Source organism: Pygocentrus nattereri, chromosome 15 (genome assembly GCF_015220715.1).
Source record: "Pygocentrus nattereri isolate fPygNat1 chromosome 15, fPygNat1.pri, whole genome shotgun sequence".
Classification (NCBI taxonomy): Eukaryota; Metazoa; Chordata; class Actinopteri; order Characiformes; family Serrasalmidae; genus Pygocentrus; species Pygocentrus nattereri.
In genome coordinates, this window is record NC_051225.1 from 25,279,344 (window position 1) to 25,303,203 (window position 23,860).

Genomic DNA, 23,860 nt, shown 5'->3' on the forward strand with positions numbered 1-23,860 from the left:
TATGCCCTATACACCAGTTTTATTCTCAGCCATCTGATCCAAATATCAATATCGAGAACACTTGGTTAGCTGCAAGATGACATCCTTCTGAAAGAGCTCTTATTGGATCACTTAGAGTGGACTATTGCCAAAGTAAACCGTACATGAATGACCTCAAGTCCCTGTTCCCTCAGCACAGTGTTGCAACTGACAGCGAGGATATGACGCAGATTCCAGTAGATGAGGATGTGAAGACTCTCCCTCAGCAAACTGAGAATGCAATGTGCCTCAACTTATGTTTGCATAATCTATCCCTTAGGTAGTGAGAGCCTGAATAATGCGTGAGGTTTTACCCCCAGTACCCCATATAAAACACACTTCAGTCAAGATGTTCCAATTCCACACAATAATTTATTGAAACAGCATTAGTTTGAACACACACATATATTACTCTGTTTAAGTTATGAGCAATAAGTTATAGAGTCCATTCATAGTTTCCATGCATTCAGCGAGTCCAATAGACATGACGATGTCTTGTAATACTGGCCTCCTTCTTGCAGTCACATAAAGCAGTTGCAGTCCACAGCTGGTATTAAGTCCAAACACATGAGCGATTTGTCGCGTGCACTATTGTCACAAGAGTTCGGCCCCACGAGTCAGCGAGTGACCTACAAAGACACACAGCAGACTCGCTTCTACAGTCGTGCCACGCCGTTTCTCGGTTTTCTTTCCTCGGCGAAACCGAGCACCCCCGCGTGCGGCTCCAACACGGCGCGCGCTCGCTGCGCCACGGCTTTTCCTCCCCCTCCTTTTCCTCCTCCACCACTACCTCCCTCACGCGGAGGACGGAATCAGGGCTGCGGAGTGGAGCACACTTTTCCTCCCTCTCTCTCTCTCGTCACCCTCGTCGCCGTTGGCTGATGCAGAGCGGTGACCAAAAACACAAAGAGCCCCTTTTGCATTCTAGGGTTTGCAATGGCGGTTGATCGCTCATTTCTTTTGAAATCTTCCTTTTCCCACGCGCCGACCGGTCAGCGTTCAGCGCTCGCGCAGGGACAGGCACGGCACCCACTGGTTCCTGCAGCGGCTCTCGTCGCAGTAGTTGCCCACCTCCTGGAGCGCCTGGCACTTGAGAGGCTGACATTGGGGGTTCTGTAAGAAAAAGAACGAAATTAAGTCAACCTGTTCTTGGAACTGGTACCATCATAGCGAAAGTGTATGCAAATAGCGGCTAACAGCTAAAAGCTACCGCATAAGCTCAGGCGGGGGAGACCTGCATGATTCACCGGGCTAAGAGCTAGAACATGCGAAAGGTCACTGCTGTTCCATGTATTACGGTACGCAATTTTAAGGGGGCCAAGCACTTCTCGTCTGTTACAGTCAAGCAGTTTAGCTTCAAATATTGCCAATAAACAAAGGTGAAAGTCGATGCTTACCGTCACTAAGATGCAGTGGAAGTCTCTAGGCTCGCCGTTGTTGTTGCTATTGCTGCTGCTGCCGCCGGTGCTGCCGCTCACGTCCACGGCGCTTGGTTCGCCCAGGACCTGCGCAAGGCGCCGCAAGCCGGACACGCGCAAGATATTGATGTCGTTCTCGCAGCAGAAAGCCTGCAGAAGCGTGAAGTGGATCTGCAGCGCGATATCGTCCTCGTCCTCCTCGTCAGTGGCCAGCAAGCACAATACCACACTATCTGGATCCCTGAGAAGGAGAAATTAACAAGGCGAATTAGTTTTAGCGCCCATAGTGCACACTCTAGAAAAGGCATAGAGGAAAAATTGGTTTATTCAAATAAGGTTCTAGCTCAGTATACTTACACATTCATCAGCTTTGCAGACTCGTAAACCCCTACAGTCAGGCAGTCTTGTCTCTGCGCTGCAACCAGCAGCTCTTCTAAGGCTTGGCTCACGGTCTCCATTCTAGAAGAAAAAGGCAAACTCGATAAGCAACTTGCATCTGGCTTAATGCACTAAGCACAATGATACTCAGTCGGGATGAGCAGAGTCGCCTCGACTTCGGTGGCTGCTCCTAATGCATGCAATAGCCTACATAAGACTTTGCAAAGTCAAAGCAACTTACTTTTTGTCAGCCATATCGCATCCAACAACTTCTTCCAGAGTCATGATGTGTGGAGGTAATAATCCAAACGTCTCAAGAAGGACTCCAAAATCACAAAATCCAGTACGAACGAATGGACGAAAAGGCAAGATAGTAATCCAAACGCGTCTCCTTTGAGCTCGAATTTATCCTGTTCGTTAGTCTCGCTCCTTGTGCTCAACAAGCGTCTTCTGCCGGGTATCAGCGAAACTCGGTGCATTTATCTGTTCTGGATGAGGAGGCGTGGCCCGTTTCCACGCGCTTCTCCTATTGGCTACACGGCGTCAGCAAACCACTCCGACTCTCCGGCTATTGGCTGTTTGTAGAGACTGCTGTTTAGAGCCCACGTGGGCAAATTGTCCCCCCCCCCTCCACCATTCTCGGTGTCTGGTTGTTTGTGTCACTATAGAGTCCCGTGGAATTTCCTAAGTTTCTCTTCTACACTGGTTGCAGGCATTGCCGAAAATTTAAAACATTGCATCATGCACATTTTACTGGACTATATTTTAAGACATGATCCTATATATTCTTCTCATGCATATTATGTACTGGGTCAGAAATTCATCTGTAGGTTTATTCTGCATGTATATAGTTTTTTAGATGCCTCCATGTGGGCCATATCGAAGGAATACAATGTAAATAATAGAGTGAAACGGTACAGATCACTTTTGCACAAGATTGTAAGATTGAGATTACAATAAAAACAGAGCTTTTCCTCATGAAATAGCATGTTGAGTAAACAGCAAGTAGCTCAGATTTGACTGTTCATCTCAAAATAAAGTGTCGTTTGGGTGTCACATTCAATACGGGGTTATTGGCCGTACAGTCATATTGCACGAGTGTCTGCACGGCGCGCAGAGGCTCTGGAAGGTGGCGGAGTTTATCCGTGTTACCTGGAACTTTCATCACTCGCTGTTCTGGTTCCAGCAGCTCTAATTATAGGCGCCTGCTCCCGATGTTGATGGTGCAGATTGTTGTTGTTGTCCTCTCGGTCTGACCCCACGTAAACACACTCGGGAAGGTCAGTTTATTAATGAGGACGGCGTCTTAATTTTTACAACCTTAATTAATTATGCAGAATGAGGCTGCTTGATAAAAGTCCCCAAGTACTTTGAGTTTCATGGAATCAAATCACAGACTCCTGACGCCCCCTAGTGGATGCCACATGTTGCTTTGCGTATATCATTATGGGAAAAATCATAGAAACCATGAGAAGTGTCTGGTGTTGTCCAATAACGAGTAAAGGTATTTTGTGTCTTCCTGATGTGTTGATATTACAGTGTAGATGACTTTACCACGCATTCTGGGATTAATTCCAGATGCATTTGATGGTTTCCTATTGGGACCTAAATATGTCCTACAGGAAATTAGTAGTATCTAATTGTAAGCATTAAGCCAGTTCCCATTAGAAAGCAAAACCATCAGGGTTAAATCCTGATGGTCTTTTTTTCAACAGAGAGTACTTTTCGAAATATAAATAAATAAATAAATAAACATACAAATAAATACATGCTAAGAGTAATGCCTATCTAGGCTATGAGTAAGAGTGTTGTTTTCCAAGAATTAGTCAGCGGTTCTAATAAGGCATGGAGATTTCTGGTCAGATAGTGCCACCTGGCGGCAACAAAAACATTACACCAATACACGAATGCAATCAGATTTCTATATATTTTGCTTTGGAAAACATTCTTAATGTCTTGAAATGGAATTAAAGAGCACTGTGCTGCTTTTGCGTGCGTACGTTATGCTGAATTTGTATTGCGAACGTTTCTTGTTCGTGTGAAAGCGCAGAAAACGGGCTGTCGGAATGACCCCACACACATCTGCTGCAGACTGCCTTCTATACGCGCAGGTCAAGAGGATTACACAAGTGAGCAATGGTCATCTCACAACAAAAAGGTCAGGGAACTAAATAAAAATAGGCCAAGACTAGTCCCACTATTGTCCTCTATGAGACCCCCTGCAGTACCCATTTATCTGGAATCCACACCATTAGACCCCTCTAGAGGCTGTCTAGAGCTTCAGCGTGACACCTCAGCTCGCCCCTGAGAAACACTTTGCTCCTGAAGTGGCTCTGTTAGGTTTGATTAATGACTTAGCAAGAATGGAAACGACCGGGCTCTTCTCATAAAAGAAGCTATTTTTGAAATAACAACAACAACAATAATAATATGTAACAACAACAATAATAATAATAATTGTTATTATTATTATTTTATTATGGTTGTTGTTGTTGCGTCATGTGTTTATGGTGGTTTATGGTAATTTTTAGCAACGCCGTTTTATTCGCGAGCGTTTATGACGTAGCCCAGTAGGCGCGAGCGTTCAATTGTGGCGGGTGCACGTTTAAAATCAACGTTCGAATGAGCTTCAGCTGGGCTCGTGCGGCGACGCAGGGAGACCCGCCGGTGGGAGGCTCCAGGTTGGCAAACTTCGCAATGGCTGTTTCGACAGCACTAATATTTCGCCCTGTGTTGTAACTTGGGCCTCTTTTGTCTGTTCCTCAGCTGAAGAGCTGTATTATGTCTGAAGAAACTCTCTGTCCTCAGTATGTCTTCGCCCACTTTCACGGACATCTTCCACTGCGAGGACGGTGCTCACTCGAAAGACCCGTTCTCATACGCTGACGATGGGCTGAATGATAGTTTGGACGGGTAAGATTTAAGCTGGACCTAAACAGCATTGGTGATTTTAACGGATTCGGACTGTAATCCCTGTTGATGAAAACAGCATGAATTCCATGCTGGTCTGGTGCTGATTTAGCTGGTCACCCTGCGCCGTCATGCTGATAGACTAGCATAATTACCAACACAACATAATGCGGGTTTGTGCTGTGTTTGTCTGTTCATGTACAAATGAACATTTGGCTTTCAGAAGTTCAACAGAGTTGACTGACGTGTTTGAAGAAGAAGTTTGTGAGGTTGGGGCCTGGACTCCACCACCAAGTGAGCTGAGGCAGAAAATAGCTGCCCAGCTTGAGTGCTACCTTTCTGATGAGAACCTGGAGAATGATGCCTTCCTGCTAAAACACATCCAGAGGAACAAGATGGGTTATGTCAGTCTGAAGTTGATGACCTCGTTCAAAAAGGTTGGAATTTGTAAGATTAACAGTGAAAATTGACCTTATTTGCAGCAATGTGTTATCCATGTTTTGATATGCTGTACCCTTTCAAGGGACATAATGTTGGACGCTGTCTTTTACTAGATCAGAGAGCTCACGCGCGACTGGCGCACAACGCTGGCTGCAGCGCGTACCTCTCAGCATCTTGAAGTGAATGAGGCAGGCACCAAGGTTCGACGGAGAACCCCTATTCCTGACTGGCTGCTGTGCATCCCTACAACTAAACTGCTACTGGCATGGAACTTCCTGGACAACACCAATTCTGCAGAGGTAGAGGATGGTGGGTCATGTGGAGCAGAGCAGCAGCAGGGCTTCATGGAGACCACCATGTCTGTGTTTGGTTCATATGGCACAATCACTTCCCTTCGCATCCTTCGCCCAGGTAAGGAGATACCCTCTGGGCTCAAATGCTATGCCAAGAAGCACACTGAGCTTGGGCGCAAACTGTGTGCGGTGGTGGAGTACGAATATTTGGATGGAGCTCGCAAAGCCTATGAAGCTCTTAAAGCTGGGGAACAGCTGCATGGAGGGAAGAGCATTCGAGTGGTTCTCCTTGGTAGCCGTGGCACACGGAAGCCAGGAACCAGTCAGAGCCGCACAGAAGAGGAGTCAGAGGACGGCATTGAGGATGATGGTTCCAAAAAGGTGAATCGGAAAGCCAAGAGGAATCCTTGCACTCTGGAAGATTCAGCTCTTTGCAGCTCCTCTGAGTCAGACTTCGCCCCAGCCTCACCTCGACCTAACCGGAGAGTCTCCCGCCCACAGGCCATGTACGGCAGCCCCTTGTCCATCCCTCGGGTGTCTACTTTCCGTTGTGATCCTTACAGGAACCCTCTGGGCAGTCCAGGTATGAGCCCTCTCCTGCCACGCAAGCTGTTCCCTGGAGGCCATGCTACCTCCCCACTGGCCACACCAGTGTTGAGCAGCACTCCTACCTCAGCCATCAATTCAATTTGCAAGAGAAGCAAATCCTCAGGGGATTACTCCCAGGACAGCGCAGGGTACGCGGGGAGTCCATGGGTCCAGCGGCGTAAAAATGCTGCCCAAGCCTTCAACCCAGAGAAAAGCTGTTCCATGTCACCCAGTCAGATGAATAGGCCGCTTGGAGTGCTGGTTGTGCGCCAGCCAATGGGACCTGATGGCACCAAAGGCTTCCACAACTGCATTGGGAGAGGAAAGATGCTGCTGCCAAAGGCACTGATGCCTTGATGACTTGCTGCAGTTGGCTTGTGAATCTATAAGGTATCTAAATTGAAGCACTTTTTTTTTTTTTTTTCCTTTTTTCTTTTATTTAATGTTTCACTACCGACCCCAACATCCATTGCTTATGCTCAAGTGAAGAATATGTTCCTTTATTCGATGAACAAATATTTTGTATCTGATGAATAAATAAAGATGACCATGTAATCAATATGGTGGTGTTTGCACTATCTTTGTAGCCACCATAGTTAATGAACGTCTTTGTATTGTGCGCTACTGGAGTGTTTGTACTTCACAATACGGTTGTAAATGCAGAATGAGCGTTGAAGCATTCCCACTCTTATGTTCAAAATATCAGTCATATCAACAACCCTTAACATTGTTTACATCTTTCATGATAAAATGGGTCCAAAATTGGGTGGGAAAAAGAAAATGTCTTCTGCTATAGAGTTATTACTTTAAGGATACAATGTTGCTGGGTTTTTTTTTTCCCCATTGCTTTTGACATCAATGATCTGCAAGATGTTAGAAGTTGAAAATGCTTCCACCAGTAAGCTGCTTTACATCTAGGCATACAATGATGTGGGAATTGTGGGCCAGTGCCAGTATTTGATATTTTTCGTGTGCAGAGGCTGATCCACAAAAAAAAAAAAAAAAAAAAACATCTACCTGGATTGGTATTACAGAGAAATCCAACATATTTCTAGGAAGTCACAAGTGCAATAAAATGAATTAAAATGCAGACATTTTAGCATTGTAGCTTAGCATTGCCTGAATGTTCTGCTCTTCTAAAGAATAAATACATCAAGTATCAATCAAATGCCTTTTTTTTTTTTTTTTTTTTTTTTTTAAGCAATTCTGATATCAATGTGCATCTCTACTTGCCTCATCAAGGCTAGACTTACCGAATTGCATTCTGGAAGCTGAACAGTGTGGAAAACTATACAAAGAAACTATGTAAATTAAAGTATGGATAGTTTTCCAAAGTCTTAATAAAAAATGGAAGTAAAAAAAACAATTATCAACATTTAACTTTACTAGAGTATGTTTTATCAAATAAATTTTAATTTTTATGGTATATTGTCTAATACTTCTAATTTTACACTGAAAATTTGGATGGATGTTTTCATTAATTTCATAAACTAAAATGTTTGAATTTAACTGATTGGCTGATTTTATTTTTCAAGGTTTAACAGTAAAACATTGAGTAAAAAAATGCAGCTATTCAATTTTAACAGTACTCAAGTACAAATCTTCTGAAATAATGCTTAATTATAATAAGTACAATAACTTTTCCCCCACTGACACTGAAGGTACTTAACATTTTGAAAAATGTACTTTTCACCTCCAAACAGAAAATTGTAATACTAAACATCCATCATCACAGAATAACAAAATAGTTTATTAGATATAATCAGAATAAATAGTTCCATAGACCAACTGACCATGTTTTTGAGGCACCAATTAACTCCGTAGAAAATAAAAGGTAGCATACGTACACTCTTATACTGGGCAATAACAAGACACACATGCCCTGATAACACAAGTACTGTGCCATGATGCAGTAGCACATTTTACCTTTGCATAACTTGCAAAACCAAGAAGATATTGAACAGATATTTTTTCTAGTTGTAATGTTCAAAATAGGACGATTGAGACACTATCAGAATATGTGCAACAGTTACCAACTTGAATGAGTCTTTCTGAAGGACTAATGCAACAAAACAATTCAAAAGTCTGACCAGATGACCATAATCACTGCTTTTTCCAAATGATACCCACAGACACATAAAAAATATATTTAAACTTGCATAGACTTGATTTCAAAAGTACTAAATTAAATATGCAACTGAAAATAAAACTGATTTTGCGACTGAGAAATCACTGCCACATCCAGGCACACAGGACTTACACATCCTGTTTTGACATCAAAGGAAGAGAAATAATATCACAATTGCACAAAGCTGCAGGGACGTGATCATTATTTGCAATCAGATTTCTTTCCAGACACATTACGGTTTACCTTCATAACACCACAAACTGGCAGATAGACTGATGTGGCCTAGTAACAGTAACCTTTGATATTCATACTAAACACTGTAACCATTTATCTGACATTTACTTGACCTGATCAATGATGTACTAATGAAAAGAGTGCAAAAGGGTTTACTGAATGAAACAGCTGATGAGACACCAAAGGGATGTTCATTCAAGACCACAGAGCTGCAGCTTCAAATGCTGTTGCCCTTCCCAAGGCGACCTTGGTTGTACCTTTGAGCAAGGCACTTGGAGCCACGCTCTAGCTTATTTACAACCCAGTCTCTATCTGCTGCATCTGTAGCATGCCGCCGATTGCCATGGACAACAATTTTGACAGCAAAAGAAATGAAAAGGAGAAAAAAACCTAGACCATCGAAACCAATGCGGCAAGTGCCCCATTAGCTTCTGTTATATGGCCATTTTTGACACAAGTGATTTTTACCAGGTCTGCGGCTGTGTGCCCCTGGAGTGTGTGGAACATCTGGCGGACTGTGAAAGCTGTTTTTGCCCAGGAGCAGTCCAGAAAGCTCTGATCCCCCTGAAAATGGTAGTCTGGGGTACACTTTATGTGAGCCCTAATGCAGCCCTTTTCACATCTGAAAGCAATCTGCTCCTGGTGCTAAATGTCGAGTCTTTTGATCAGTTAACTTTGTCTTGTTACTCCCTGTTTTGAGTATTGCAATGGCGGGGAAGGAGATGTATAGTGGTGAAGCCCAACAACTAAATCTAAACATCTAATCCTTGGCTCCTTGTTTGCAGGTTCCTGCATGAGAACATTCCACACATCTAGTAGCTGCTGCTCATCATGGTTTGAGTGTTGTTAGCTGACGAATACGAGCCTATTGTTAGTTGGCATCCCTGGACAAACTTGCTAATTACCATTTTGTAAAAAACAGGCGCATAAAGGTGACATATGGAATTGAGCGATTAAGCCGTGGTTCAGAACAAATTCTCTGTTCTACTAAAACCTGTGATTATTAAACCCTTGCCCTAGAATCAGTCCCGGGGGCTGACTCAAACATTCAGAACAAGTATGAAAATACCTTATGTGTGTTAATACAACAGGTTTTGTTTGTTTTAAGTGCCTGAAAACATCAAAACTGTGGTTTGTGGTGATCGATTTCATGCTGCAGATGTGGCAGACACAGACTAAGTTGAAAACACTGAAATATTCCTTTCTGAGGAGCAAAATGGGCTCCTTGAGCTTCCTTCTTTTTTAGCAAATTATGGCAGCCTGGAAAAGAAAAGGACTTTAAAGGCCTTGCTAGGCGAACCTTATACCAAAATTTAAAAATTAGTTGACTTTTCCAGAAAAACTTTATGAAATAAAAGTAAATAGGCTGTGATGCACCCATTCAGAAAATAAAACTTTACATCACTTTGCACATAGTTCTAGGCCATCTTGGTTAATCACGTTCTCTCAGCACAGCTTTGTTAACAGCTCTGATCTTGGCTTGGGAACAGCTTGCTGAATCACACCCATGCTACTGTAATGAAGGGTAGATGTACAGTATGGATACACTGCAGTATGGAAATATACCGAATCAAATGCAGGCTAACCCTCAGCATACCCAGTCTTTCTCTTGGTCTCTTTAAATCTGCACTGTCCAAAACACAAAATTGTGAAGTCACAAAAGTTCCTTTCTCCTTTTCATACAGTAGTTCCAAAGACTACGCCATCCAACTCCTGATCATCCACGTCATCCTCACTGAGTGAAAAGTCTTTGTGATTGGAGAGGCCACTAGGGCTGCAGTTGGACTCTCCATCTGTGAGTGATGTGTCTGCTATAGGCTTGCACAAGTCAATAATGGGCCCCATTCTTTCCGCCTCTGCCATTTGGGCCAGCATGCTGTCTAATAAGGGACGGCTTTTACAGATGTTGTCCAGCAGCTGACAGCGGTGCTGCAACTGGCCAATTAGGGAATCCTTCTCCTTGACCATATGCTGGAGTTTCTGAATGGATTCCTCTGATTGACAAAGCTTTTCATGGAGGTAGGAAATCTCCCTTGAAAAAGAAGAAAACACACAATTAGATGCCTTGCTCCAATAAAGGGAAACATGAGAACACAGACGAGCAGACTAAAATTCATTGAAAAAAAAGCAAGCATGTTAACGAGGGATGCACTAATACAGAAACTGTGGGCTGATGCCGATTTCCAATATTTTTCATGCACATATATGCTGATGCAGACACACTCATAAAATAAATAAACTGGAGCTTGAGCCACCTGGATTAGCATTACAGAGAAACGTAACATGTAAGTGAATCATTAAATATCAATGTCAAATCTAAACATCTGTCTTATGCCACTTCTGTCACAAGGGAATCATCTGCTGTTACCAATAAAATTCCAATATTATTGTGAATCAGTCATTTTGACCACATATACCAAGCACAGCGGTTGTGCACTGAATTCATAAAGAGATATGCCATAACTACTGCTCTATCAAACACTGTACAACTTGCTCATGATCAAAACTCAAATCCTGGAGGGCCACAGGCCTGCTAGAATTACACCCTAAAACTGAATTCAGCTTATTAAGCCCTGATGAGTTGAATAGGGTGGAATGCTAAACTCTGCAGCGTTGTGGTCCTCAATATCCTTTCTTTTACCTGTCCTTGTTCTCTGTTATTTCTTGCGTAGCAGCCCTCAGCTGTTCGTCTTTCCGAATCAGGCTCTCCGCTTGCTCCCTCACAGTCTTCTCTGCTGCCTCCAGTTTTTGCTCAAGGTCCGCGACTCGCCTGTGCAAAGCAGCCAAATGCGCATTCGCCTCCCTGATCTGCACCGGCGATGGAGACGACATATCACAGAACCTACTGAGCAGTATTCAGAAACCCAGAAGGCAGTCGGTTAATAATTATTACTACTTTGCCCGGCAGCCGAGAGGCTGCGCGTCATTTCTGCTGCTCTTGGGACTGCACGACAGCTAGCAGGGTTAACTAAGTAACCTCTCTCTCAACATATATCCCATTACGTCGACGCAGCTTACCCTCCTGGTCCCGATTTCCAGCCCGCAGTTAACGTTAGCTGAGTCACGGGCGCAGGGAAAAGCTGAATTTACCTCAGTTTCATTGACAGGAACTTTAGCTAGCGTAGCGAGCTAGCCAGCTAGCTAGCTAACTAGCTCAATGTTTTGCCTTTGCCAGCCTCGCCTTTAAGCGCTGAGCCCAGCAACGTACCAAGGAAGGCTTCGACTGCTCTCTAGCCACACGTCTTAGGCGCGAAAAGGCGACTCTAACATGATATATGAAATTTCCCCGCTACTATCTGCGCACAAATAACAGCCCTGTTACTCTTCACTCCGCTGACGTGTTCGTGTCGCTACGGCTCCTTGGCAACAAGCGAGCAACCTGTGGCTACTGCGGCCCGGAAGTGAAGCTCCGCTGAAGAACCGAGCAAAGTCACACAGACAGAGCTGGTTCTCTGACACGGAGTCAGCACGACTTGGAAAAAAGTGTGAGAAGTAAAACGAACACAGTGATAATAAAGAAGATAGTTTATAATGAATAATCGATATCTAATAATACGTTATTTCCTATAGTTCACTCACAAGTACACCCTAAACATCCCATATGAAAATGTGGTGTAAAATGTAGGGTTAGCTGGGCAGGTTAACATTGTTCTGGGGAGAAATAATCAGTATTAGTTTCAGAGCTTTTTCTTCTTTTGAAGTGAAAACGTAAACTTAGACCATGGCGAAATGTTCCCCGCCCCCACCAGACAAGAGACCCCTGTAGCATGCTGCTCAAGTAATATTGTTTGCATTTTATTTTATTTTATTTTATTGTTCACTTATAAAATGTATTTTATGAAAATGCTGCTTTCTTCATTCTCTTCTTATTTATTCTGAATGTCATTTTTTATTTTACTTTTTTAATACCCTGTAAAGTACTTTGAACTGAATGAAAGGTGCTCTATTATTATTATTATTATTATTTATCATTATTATTATAGAGATTTCATTAGAAAGACACAAACGTTTTTACTGGAGTTAGCATTATATGCTAGCTACAACGATCGTGGACTGAGTTTTGCTGCTCTGTAGAGTTACATCCACACCTAACCTGTTTTGTAATGCGCACTATATCCAAATTTAAACCTAAGCCAGATATCATATGATCAGTCAGTTATTTTTTAAGCTCTTGTCATTCCTAATATCTTTTATATTGAAAAATATGTACTAATCTCTAGAACAATGTCCATTTATTAGAAGGTTTCCTCGCTGCCAATATCCTCACTGAGCAACAGAGTGGAAAGTAACTGGGACTTTTAAGCAAATATACAAAACGTGGTTTCTAGCATCTATGCTAATGACATGAGGACCCAGCACAAACTGATGGTTTACTTCGAAATATTTTCCTAAATTAATTTACTTTAATCTATCATTTGTAAAGAACTTAAACTTTCAAAATGATCTACAACATCAACTTTGTAATAATAGAACAGCCATGTTTGGTGCTATATAGAACCCTTTTCAAAAAGGTGTAGAACCTTACACAATACATTCTCCATCAATCTGAAGAATTTTTCACCATGCAAAGAACCCTTTAAGCATGCAAATGGTTCTATACTGAGCCATCCTCTTTACTAAAGAACCACTGGCGAATCATCTTTCTCAAGAGGGTTCAATCCGTAAAAAAGGAACATGTTTAGAATACATCTTGATAAGACAGCAGGTTTTTAATTCTTCATATTAAGACTACATTGAAAATAATTCTTAATATGTTTAATAAAATATCTGCTTATCATTGGAATGAAGTTCTGGAGTTTTTAACATTAAGAATTTATTCAGGCTTTAGCAGGAACTTCTGTGTGTGTAAAGAAGCCATTTGTTGGGTCCTTCTTTAGAGTGTAATGAATAACACCATTTGTGTTTTAAAAGATAGCAGATAAGAAGTGTAACGATGATTTTATTAGGAAGCTATTATCTCATAAATCTACTGCTTTAGTAACCTTTAAGTGGCCAGCTCAACAAAGGAAAAACAGTCGTTTAAGTTGGACTTTTCCTTGCAAATATGTTCTCAATAACAAAATAAAAGAGATGCTCTATAAAATTTTGCATAGGTGCTACCCAGTTAATGCTATTTTGAGTAAATGTTTTGATATAAGTGATGCTTGTGCTTTTTGTAAAGGAGCTACTGAATCCATGGAACACTTCTTTTTTTATTGTGTATCTTCCTGGTTCTTTTTGGATTGATCTTTTGATCTTGAAGAGAAGACTTTGTAAGGAAATTCCTCTCCAAGGCCAATATGCATTATATATTTTTAATTACCCTTTATTTAATCCTAAAGAGAAACATTTATAACTAGAAATGTGCCTTTCCTGAAGGAAGCGCGGGATAGTTGCGCAGCGGATACTATGGAAGTCAATACAAGGAAGGAGAGATGATAAAACTACACATGGTCAAATGTGGATGGCTGTTGGGTAAAGACGTAATAGAGTTTGAGTGGTGGCGAAAATGAGTGGGACTCAATAGGAAGAACAAGGGATGGAAAAACGACAAATAGAAGAGTGTGGGTCAGTATGGTTGTGGCTAAGAGAATATTTTTGGCTGCTGTTCGGAATCCGTGCATCCGATCAAAAAGCTGTGTACAAGCACGCATCACGCAATCGGGCCGGACAATCTGGAGTTCGAAATTGTGTTTTAAAATAATTGATTAATAAGCATGATTTATTTAGTGTTTCTTTTAATGTATGATGTATGTTCAGTATTCATCTAAACATATAAAAGGTGTGTTCTGAATGCTGCCTTTACAAAATGTAACTTGGACTGAATACTCCTGAATTTCTGATGATTGGTTTCTGGGCTCTGAATAGGTTTTTTACCAATGCTTGTATTCCACTCTATCCCAACCGTGACCGTTTACATCACCATGAAGGAAAACTCCGCACGAGGTCAGACTCCCAGCCGATAAGCGGCAGTATGTGCTGCTTATAAGCGACAGCGGTCAACACGCATAGATGAAGTCTCGCGAGAATTACCAGTGTCCTTGTTCTCTCCAAGATGGGTTACTGGGACCTCGAAGAGGGTAAAGACTGTGTGCAGAAAACATGGATCACCACCAAGCTGGGCACTGCCCTCGGTGAGCAAGCTGCATATTTCTGACGCTGAGTCTCTGTTTTGCTGGCGTGTGTGTGAACAGACCGGTCTCTCTCTGAGCTCTGGAGCCTGTTCAGTGTAAAGGTTTGCTGTTAGCGCCGAGCTAACTAGCCACATTAACATTAACTCTCCGCTGCACAAATGACAGAAATGACACTTGCGGGTTAAAAGGTGAACTTCGTCGTCCTCGTCGTCGTGGTCACACACTGAGGAAGAAAACCTAAGCAGTTATTTTAACGTAAGCTGACAATGACAGTATCAAACCTTGTGGTTGCACGGTTGATAACCTAAACATTTCCTCAGAGCCCTAACGTTAGTCTTTCCCACACAATTTACCTGTTCTAGAGAAACTTACTGAATTGTTCATAGTGCAAGTTTAACGCCTCTAAAAGCTTGCTTACAGAAAGTAATTACACAAAATGATTATCAATATATAAAAAGAAATTGTACAATAGCTTTTTGTAAGTTTTGCCTATAACGTCTTGTTAAGCCATTTATTTTAATACATTCATGGCAGAGAGGTACATGCTGGGCATTGTAAGGCAAAAATAGTTCCTGAAAAATTTATTTCTTTCAGATTTTGTGCCATTTTATCATCACAAACATTATATGCAAAATCTTAGAAGATATGTTTAGATTGACTGGTGGGTTTGGATAGTAAATAAAATTGCTATATTTATGTTGTAGACGTCATGTGTCCTGGTTCCTGTCACCGCCACTGTAAAGAAACTTGATTCTGTAACTTTCTCTACAACCAGACATTTTACATAAAACCACTCCAAAGGACTTTCATCGCAACAATCGCATTATGCAGAATATTTATAAATTGGTGGAATTCCCCTGTAATGTTAAATATTCTAAATGGCTTTGCAGGTTAATGTCAAGTTTTCTGTCCTGTGTCTGGTGTAAGGTAACACCAACAGCAATAAGACCGAAGATCAGTGCCTCAATTTGCATTTTTATTGTGTGACTTGATGATCATTTGTGGCCGAATGATCATCCTCCCTGAAATTCTCTACATTCACAGGTTACAACGTCCACTAGAATCAAGGGTGCATTTATGTTTTTGAGGATTAATATACAATAAGAGAAAAATCAACTTTTCCAGCACATTGTTACAGGTAGTTTTTCTTACTGGTATATGTAAATGACCCCTGTTTTGATTGAATGTACTCAGTACTATACCTAATTCAAAAAGCAGCCCAGACTTCAGCATGAATGGGTGGGGTTAAACTGCTGTAGGCTGAATAGGTGGATAAACATAAATGTGTTGGTTTTTGTTACATGATAAATAATGAATTCACAATGGCCATTTTAAAGCTTAATTTCCATATACAGATGGTATGGACTGGGGAGTGAATAGTATGTTAAGTAATGTTATGAAGTATCTCTCACAGGTTATACTTGGGTGGTGCACAAGTTCATGTTTATGCCAGCCACCTAAGTTTACTGCACAGCTAAAAGTATGTGGACACCCCTCCCCTATTGAGGTCAGGTGTTTCAGCCATGCCCATCGCTAACAAAAGGATAAAGCCAGGCAATCTCTATAGACAAACATTGGCAGTAGTTTTACTGAAGAGCTCAGTGGCCTTAAATGTGGCACTGTCATAGGATGTCACCTCTGTCTAGTCAGCGTATTAAATTTCTGTCCTGCTAGATCTGCCCCAGTCAGCTGGAAGTGTTATTATTGTGAAATGGAAGTGTCTAGGAGCAACAACAGCTCAACCACCTAGAGGTAGACCACACAGACTCACAGAGTGGGGCTGCCAAGTGCTAAAGTGTATCTCTCACCTCAGCAAGCAACATCAGCAAAAGAAATACTCATTGGGAGCTTAATAAAATGGGTTTCCACAGCTGCACACAAGCCTAAGCCCACAAGTCTTTTTCTTTTTAAATTCCAGATGATACATTTGATTTGAATAGCTGTTGGATATCTGTGTATAACTTATTTTTTTTCTGTTCAGGGCTTGTTGGCTCAGCGTACCATATTGTGGCTTTCCAGCCTGAGACAGCAGTTGAAGCTCTGGCAAGGGCAGCAAATGGCACAGTCACAATGGGTATGTAAATAATATTGATAACATTAATTTGGAGCAAAATTGCCATGCCTTCAATTCCATCTCGTATTTACTGTTTTTGCTTTGTTGTTTGTTCAAACGGTTTCTATTTGACTGCATTTCATTTAAGAGTCTGTTTCCTACCAAAGGGGAGTAGTGGGACAACATTGCTTTGTCCATTACACGATTATAGTAACCTTTGCTGGTTTAACTTTTCATATCAGCCAAGCTGTGTTACCCAACACACATACAAAGCGTATGTCAATATTGTGCTGTGTCGCAATTTATAGACTAGCTAGTATGAAAAACCACTACAGTGGTGTAGATACAAAGCAGCAATCTGTGAGTAATACAAACCTCCAAAGTACCAGTTAAAAAGATTTAGTACAAGGCTAATAAAAACAGAAAGCAGTGATTAGTACATTCTGTTAGAGCTGTATTACGTTAAAAACAATAGATATCCAATGTTTTTTTGTTGTTGTTTTTTATATTTCATGGATATTTTTTGCTCATTCCAAGTATGATGCCTGCACCACATTCCTAAAAAGTTGGGACAAGAGCATTTTTACCATTGTGTTACATCACTTTTCCTTTGATCATGACTTATTAATCATTTGGGGACTAAAGACACCAATTTATCCAGTTTTGAAAGTGAAATTATTTTGACATTCTTCAGCTGTGCAGGGCCCTTATTGTCATATTTTCAACTTCATCATGAGCTACATATTGTCAATGGGAGACAGGCCTCGACTTCAGGCTGGCCAGTCTAGTATCTGCAGTCTCTGATTATGGAGCCATGCTGCTCTGTAATACATACAGAGTGTGGCTCGGTGTCATCATGTTGAAACAAGCATGGACTTCCCTGCCAAAGACGCTGTCTAAAAGGCAGCATATGTTGCTCCAAATAGTGTATATATTTTTCAGCATAATTTGTGCTTTCACAAATGTGCAAATTACCCATGTTGTGGGCACTATGTGACACACCATGACAAATTCTGGCTTCTGCAGTTTATGCTGATAACAATCTGGATCTTTCTTTCATTCCTTGGCCCAGAGAACTAGACCACAGCGTGCTTTTCTACTGAGTATCAGTCCATTTCAGATCAGCTTAAGCCCAAAGAACTCGGAATCATTTCTGGATATTGTAGATGACATATGACTTCCACTGTACAGTCTTAATTTGCATTTGTGGATGCAGCAACAAACAGTGGTCATTGTCAGTTGTTTGTGAAAGTATCCCCAAGCCTACATGATGATATCCATCACAGAAGGATGATGGCTTTTAGTGCAGTCCAATCTGAGGGACTGAGGTTCACAGGCAGTTGTGGATTTTTTTGCACTTTACACAGATTTCTCCTTACTCCCTGAATCATCTGATGATATTATGCAGAGTAGAAGGTGAAATACCTAAAATCCTTGTAGCTGCTGAAGAATTTAAGAAAAAACATGGTCTTAACTTTTTTTTTGGCACAGCGACAAGCCTTGACCTATTCTTGCTCATGACCAGGCCTGTTGTGTTCAAAGTATGATTGTATCTATAAGTCTTAATTTGCCCTTGTCCTAACATTTTTGGTATGAGTTACAGGCAAAAAAACAAAGTTGATAAGGTAAATCTTGTCTTTGTACTGTTTTTGTTTAAACACAGGCCAAACTGGATTTACAAATCACTGCTTTCTGCTTTTTATTTGTATTTCACAAATTGTCCCAAGTTTTTTGGAACTGAGGTTTGTATGAAGAGTGCATGAAGTCCTGGTGCTGAGGGGTGTTAAAAAAAAAAAAAAAAAAAAAGGGTGTTTGACTTCAAAACGATTCAGATCAAATTCAGAATTAGTTTCTTTAGGAAATGTAATGGATCATTACATTACATAATCACAGCGCACACACACACACACACACCTTCTAAACCGCTTCTCCTCCTGGGTCGCAGGGGGTGCTGGAACCTATCCCAGCGGTCATAGTGCAGATAATCACAACAGTTCCATTCAAATAAAGTTCTTGTAGTTGTTATTCAAAATTATTTTCAACAAATGTGAATAGATTAGATGAACTACTTAATTAGTAGTAGAATACACAAACAATAAAACCAGTATATCACAATGAATCAGAAGTTTTTTTTAATTTTTTTTACACCCATTCCTGGCAGTGGTACTGCACCACTGTCAGCAGATATTGCCATAAAATTGCACTATTGAGTTTTGATTGATAATATAAAATATCAATAAAAATGTGTTATTGGATCCACATTCATGCATGTTTTAATCTTCTCTCCATTTACTGAGATATAAAAATGTTATTATTACTCCTGTCCAAAGACATGCTTCTTCATTGACTTCATCTTTTCACTGAAAAGAAAAATCTTTTTCAAGAAAATCACTGTACAAATTAAACAAAAATATATATAAGTTATGCTGAACTAGAAATAAGAGCTATTTAACTGTGCCGTTTTCAGCGTCTTTGGGGGCAATATTTGGAATGGCCACTTGTCTGAGCGCCCAGGCTAGGGATGCTCCTGATGACCCCACAAATTACTTCATTGGTGGATGCGCATCTGGTGCATTTCTTGGAGCTCGAAGTAAGTATTTAAAAGACTTTTGCAGCCCGTTGTTTTTGCCTTGCACTGCAGGCTCCTCTCTTGCCTCCTACACTGTCTTGCACAGCTCCTGAAATGGAAACATAGTCGTGTAGCACTTGCATCAAAGCTGTCATAGCTGTCGGCAAGGATTGTGCTTATACTTCGGATAAAACAGTCTGCCAAATTAATAAATCATGGGCTTAGGATTGTAAGGTTCTGTGCTCAGTGCAGTTTTGAGATACTAAGGATCCAAGATTTCACTTTGAAAATAGCAACAGCCTTATGTAGTTCAAATTACTTTCATGCCTTACCAAAGCCATTGCCTTGAACACAGACATCCTTTGACTTCTCAATGATAAACTCCTGGGATATTTTAAAATATCCTTTTTCAGGGCCAGACGCTAATAGGAAATTTTTATTCTAAGAGCTTTCATTGTGACCAGGATTATGATGTTCTATCTGCAAATAAACTCAACCCAAAATAGAAACTTCACCAGGCTGTTCAAGATTCATTCTCAGGTGTCATAAATACTTAAAATGTTGTTAAATATAAAGGCACCTGTTTCAGTTTCATTTTATTACATTCATTTCATTCTCAGGTATTTGCACAGATTTTGAGTTCTGTTGATATTGTCAATATCTTAGTTAAAAGGGGAATTTGATTGTGAGATGTAAACAAAGTCATCCAGAGTGTTTTGATGTGAAATGATTCATTGTAGTGAAGAAGTATTATCTCAGATTTCTTCACAGTGGTGGTAACTCAAATATAGCCATTTACTTTACCATCTGAAACCATGTATGTAATGTTGATGATGGTAAAACGGCGGTAAAACTGGAAATATGTTTATTTTGGGACTGTTTGGTCAGCCTACATATGACTTTAGACAATGAATACCTCTGATCTGCCCACTGGGAGACCAGATCATTTATACAGTATCAAAAGAGATGCTCCAGTATGGTTTCAAGCTTAATTATTTGACAGAAGATAGAACACCAACTTAACAAGGAATTGTCTGGAAGGCACCTTTCACTTTTAAAAAAATATAGACTCTATGATTTACTTGTTTTCTATAAGAAATGTCAGTGAATCGTTAACTGTGTGTGCATAATTCAGTTATGACAAAAAGGCCAGAAAATTCTAGTCTAGTCCAGTAATTCTAAGGTCACAGAATGTAAATATATTATTTGTACATCAGAAATCTCTAATGTGCTTTGTTCTTTTCCCTTACCCCCCCCCCCCCCCCAAATGTAGCTCATAGTGCTGTAACTGGTACAGCAGCGTGTCTTGGTCTGGGGACACTGGCCATGCTCACTAAAGTTGGGAAGATGGAAGGCTGGAGGATTACTGGGCCACCCAGGCTGTAAAAACTTGATCTCATAGTTTTGTGTTGATATTGTACATTGCTTAAATAAATCTTTTCAAAAGTGTATTCAGTTCAATTTTCTTGCTTGACCAGTTTTGCAGATTCGAAAAAAGTTCTAAATTGGAATAATTTGAAGCATTTATATACATATATTATTCCTTTCGCTGTCTATACATTGCAGTATTGCCACCATAGCAAAAAAAGTCAACTACGAAAAAAGGCTCATTACGGTGATCATTACATGTTTTAAATAGACCCATATCATGGAAAACCAAACATGCTGTCCTCATATTGTTTAGTGTTAATTTCAACACATTTTTCATTTCATTCCTCAGTGAGTCAGTCGTTCATTCTAGTCAAACCAGCCCCTTTTGAATTCAACACTAAATTCAAGAACACATTTAGACGTGATCGCACATTCAGGCTACAGCAGCTTAACCTTCTGATTCATCCTGAAGTGGCAACTGTTGTTAATGCAGACAGTGTGTAAGTGTAAGATGTGAGGGGAGGATTAAACGTTGTGCTGTTCCTGGCTGTCAGGAAGCAAATGCAACACTGCAGCTTTCCAAAGACCCAGATATCCGGAAGTAGTGGCTGAAATAGATTTTTTTTTCATTGTCCTTAAGAATTTCACTCAAGACTTAATGTCTTGTTCACTTGAACAAAACAAGAAGACAGGGCAGGGAATCCGAATGGAGGTCATGCATATCGCTGCATATCAGTGTGACCAGACTTTTTCCAATGAATTTTGGGTTGTTTATTAAAGACCATCATGATGTAAAGGAAAACAGGCATTTTCAAATTGTCAAACACTGAAAAATGCCAAAAATGGAGATGAGATTTTGGTCTGACTGTGGTAATATATTGGTCTTAAAGTCACAGTAATAACGTTTAATTCCGAAAGAGAGGTTTGAAATGGTTCTGACCTGTAAAAATTAATTATGGTTGTTTAAAAGCTCAGATCTCATACATGAATGTGTTTGAAGATTCCAAGACTGAATTTTGGAGGTTTGCAAAACATCCCTGCAGATTTCTTTGAAGTGTGGACACATTAAATAGAGAAAAAGTTGGTGTTATATTTGGTTGTTCATCTGTGTGATTTTCCGTTTTCCTTCAGTGAATGAAAACTGGTATTTAATGGCCATTTTGACGGGAAAAAACATGACTGGTGGCCTTGTTTATTTGTTTGTTTAAAATTGTTGACTTTCGCACAGTACTGTAAGTGTGATTAGCATAGGTGTGTGCACAAAGGGGAAGTTTTTACCTTTTAATGAGACATTTTAGTAGAGTTACACAGACTGTATTATTGGTGGTATGAGCGGAATTTCGCTTGCGAAACTGAGGTAATTTGAGGTAATTTCTGGTCTTTGCCACAAGATGGAGATGTTGATCAACACTGAATTACCTTCTTTTACTACACTCACCTCAGCACATAAAAGAGCAACACATGTTAAAAGCACATTTTAAAATAATTGCATTTACCTTTTTAGTAATTCCAGATATTTGTGGCTCCCTTTTGATAGAGTTTAATAGGGTAGAGTTTTCACCGCTGTCTTTGATGATGGCATTGTGTTTTAGGACTGTGTTACTTAGATTCTCTAATTGGGTTATTAAGATGAATCTAATTTTATATAGATGTTTTTACAGACACCATATTGCAAAATTAAGGAAACAAATTCCCCTATTTATTTAATTAATTCAGCTTATGGAAGAACTATGTGAGAGCAGTTCCACTCATGGAATGACCTCAGAGGTCATTCCACTCATATGCACACATGACTTTCAGGGTGGTCTGGCACACGCAGGGTCTTGAGTTTGGAGTCGTTCACAGTCTCAAAGCAGTTTCTTTAGATCTTCCATTTGTAGTTGGTTTACCTCAGCTCTATTATCAGTTGGTTAGAGAAGTTTCCAAGGTGTTAGGTTTTTATTGAAGCACCATTGAGCTCACTGGACCCTATTTATAGGCAATTACTAAAGCATTTATAGACAGGCTTTTAAAACTGAATTAATGAATTCAAGAAACAGCTGCACACATTTTATATCGTTTCATCAGGTGGAAAGGCGGGACAAATTTGTAGAGATTTTGATTTGTGTCTTTTGGCTTTCCACATAAACCGCCCAGTGATCGTTGAGTGGCGGGTGGACAAAACCTGGCAAAACCTGAAGTCAAAAGATCCATTTATCTTTAATGCTACATTTTAGTGAAAACTAAGTGCCTAGACCACAGGCTAGACGCTGATTTGTAGAACATACCTGCAAAACAACTTACAGCTTTACAGCTTAAGAACTCTGTTTTTATCAGGACAGTTTCTTTCAGTATTTTTTGTGGTTCCAGAACTCCTTTTGGAGTCACTTACAAGGAACCTATGACTTTTTCAGCATAGTCTTTGGCGTCCTCCATCATTGTTAATCCATTTCCAAGTATTTCATTTCTTGGAATGTGGGGAACGTAGCAACACTGCTGAAAGGGTGAAGTCTTGTCATCGCTCCTTTCAAGAGGTGATTTTTGAAATGTTGACATTTTCAAGGTGATTCCCACCTTTCCAAGCCAGGGATTTACATTGTTTCATTATATCATCTCTTGGTTAATTTTCCCTCATCATGACATGATTGTGCTTTCCATTTTTCACTGGACATTCAAGTCCAGGTGCACCTGGACCATGGAGAATTCCCTTCAGTGCTGTAAATTCAAACACCTTTACAAAATGAGATCTGAAGTGTTGGCATGAGTTAAAAATAAACAGCTCACTTGTGTATAATACTGCAATCCTGTAGTTTGACTCCCATCTTCTCCCATTCTAATGAGTTTGCAGGAATAAATGGGCTGATGTGAGCTTTCTCCTTGCTTTCCATTCGTTATTGATTAACTCTCTCTGGCTTGATTTTCCTTTCACAATGAAGCACAAACAGCCATGGAGCAAAACACTGCCTCATTATTTATTATTATCAATGGTGCCATTGTCATTGTTTAAATTACAAGCAGGTTGGATGGATAGCCGGTCTGTGTGGACATGGAATAGAACTCGCTGCCCATTTATGGCTGCATTATGTTGTTGGCCAGAAATGGTGGGAGATCAGCAAGCTCAGCCTGTTTGCCCAAACCGTTTAATCTAGAGAGGCCCCATTCCTCGCTGGAAGCCTAAACGCAGTTAGCATCGACCCAGAATGTGCGTCAGGATGGCTTGACGCAAGGGCATCATTCTTCTTTGTCAGAGGTCAGCCTCTGCAGTTTTTTTAGTGTTACTAGATGTTGGGAATTACAACGTGTACATCAAGGGAAAGCATGAAGCTAACTCCAAGTGCTCTTCATCACTTGAAAGTCTGTGGGCTAT

At 40.6% G+C, this 23,860-nt stretch overlaps 4 protein-coding genes across 6 annotated transcripts; 2 read left to right on the plus strand and 2 right to left on the minus strand.

Annotated features, from left to right (window-relative positions):
* Window positions 1-370: 370 nt before the first annotated feature.
* gadd45ba (growth arrest and DNA-damage-inducible, beta a) lies at window positions 371-2,280 on the minus strand. The gene is made up of 4 exons (XM_017714246.2): window positions 2,056-2,280; window positions 1,794-1,895; window positions 1,416-1,677; window positions 371-1,131 (listed from the first exon to the last, which is right to left on the minus strand). Exons 1-4 carry the CDS (start codon window positions 2,097-2,099, stop codon window positions 1,018-1,020), a joined length of 522 nt encoding a protein of 173 aa, XP_017569735.1. The 5' UTR covers window positions 2,100-2,280; the 3' UTR covers window positions 371-1,017.
* A 2,131-nt stretch (window positions 2,281-4,411) lies between these two features.
* On the plus strand, window positions 4,412-6,605 carry larp6b (La ribonucleoprotein 6, translational regulator b). 2 transcript variants are annotated; one of them, XM_017714247.2, is made up of 4 exons: window positions 4,412-4,495; window positions 4,581-4,727; window positions 4,948-5,161; window positions 5,279-6,605. In XM_017714247.2, the coding sequence occupies exons 2-4, from the start codon at window positions 4,624-4,626 to the stop codon at window positions 6,401-6,403; spliced, it is 1,443 nt and encodes a 480-aa protein (XP_017569736.1). In that variant the 5' UTR covers window positions 4,412-4,495; window positions 4,581-4,623; the 3' UTR covers window positions 6,404-6,605. The 2 variants fall into 2 exon arrangements, with proteins under 2 accessions (XP_017569736.1, XP_017569737.1); XM_017714248.2 differs by lacking the exon at window positions 4,412-4,495 and having other exon boundaries at window positions 4,518-4,727.
* Window positions 6,606-7,768: 1,163 nt separating this feature from the next.
* Window positions 7,769-11,808, minus strand: LOC108437291 (vimentin type intermediate filament associated coiled-coil protein). 2 transcript variants are annotated; one of them, XM_017714297.2, is made up of 3 exons: window positions 11,427-11,808; window positions 11,050-11,253; window positions 7,769-10,440 (listed from the first exon to the last, which is right to left on the minus strand). In XM_017714297.2, exons 2-3 carry the CDS (start codon window positions 11,238-11,240, stop codon window positions 10,086-10,088), a joined length of 546 nt encoding a protein of 181 aa, XP_017569786.1. In that variant the 5' UTR covers window positions 11,241-11,253; window positions 11,427-11,808; the 3' UTR covers window positions 7,769-10,085. The 2 variants fall into 2 exon arrangements, with proteins under 2 accessions (XP_017569786.1, XP_017569784.1); XM_017714295.2 differs by having other exon boundaries at window positions 11,050-11,807.
* Window positions 11,809-14,364: 2,556 nt separating this feature from the next.
* ndufa11 (NADH:ubiquinone oxidoreductase subunit A11) lies at window positions 14,365-20,594 on the plus strand. The gene is made up of 4 exons (XM_017714249.2): window positions 14,365-14,521; window positions 16,503-16,595; window positions 19,042-19,164; window positions 20,417-20,594. The coding sequence occupies exons 1-4, from the start codon at window positions 14,443-14,445 to the stop codon at window positions 20,527-20,529; spliced, it is 408 nt and encodes a 135-aa protein (XP_017569738.1). The 5' UTR covers window positions 14,365-14,442; the 3' UTR covers window positions 20,530-20,594.
* The last annotated feature ends 3,266 nt before the right edge of the window (window positions 20,595-23,860 follow it).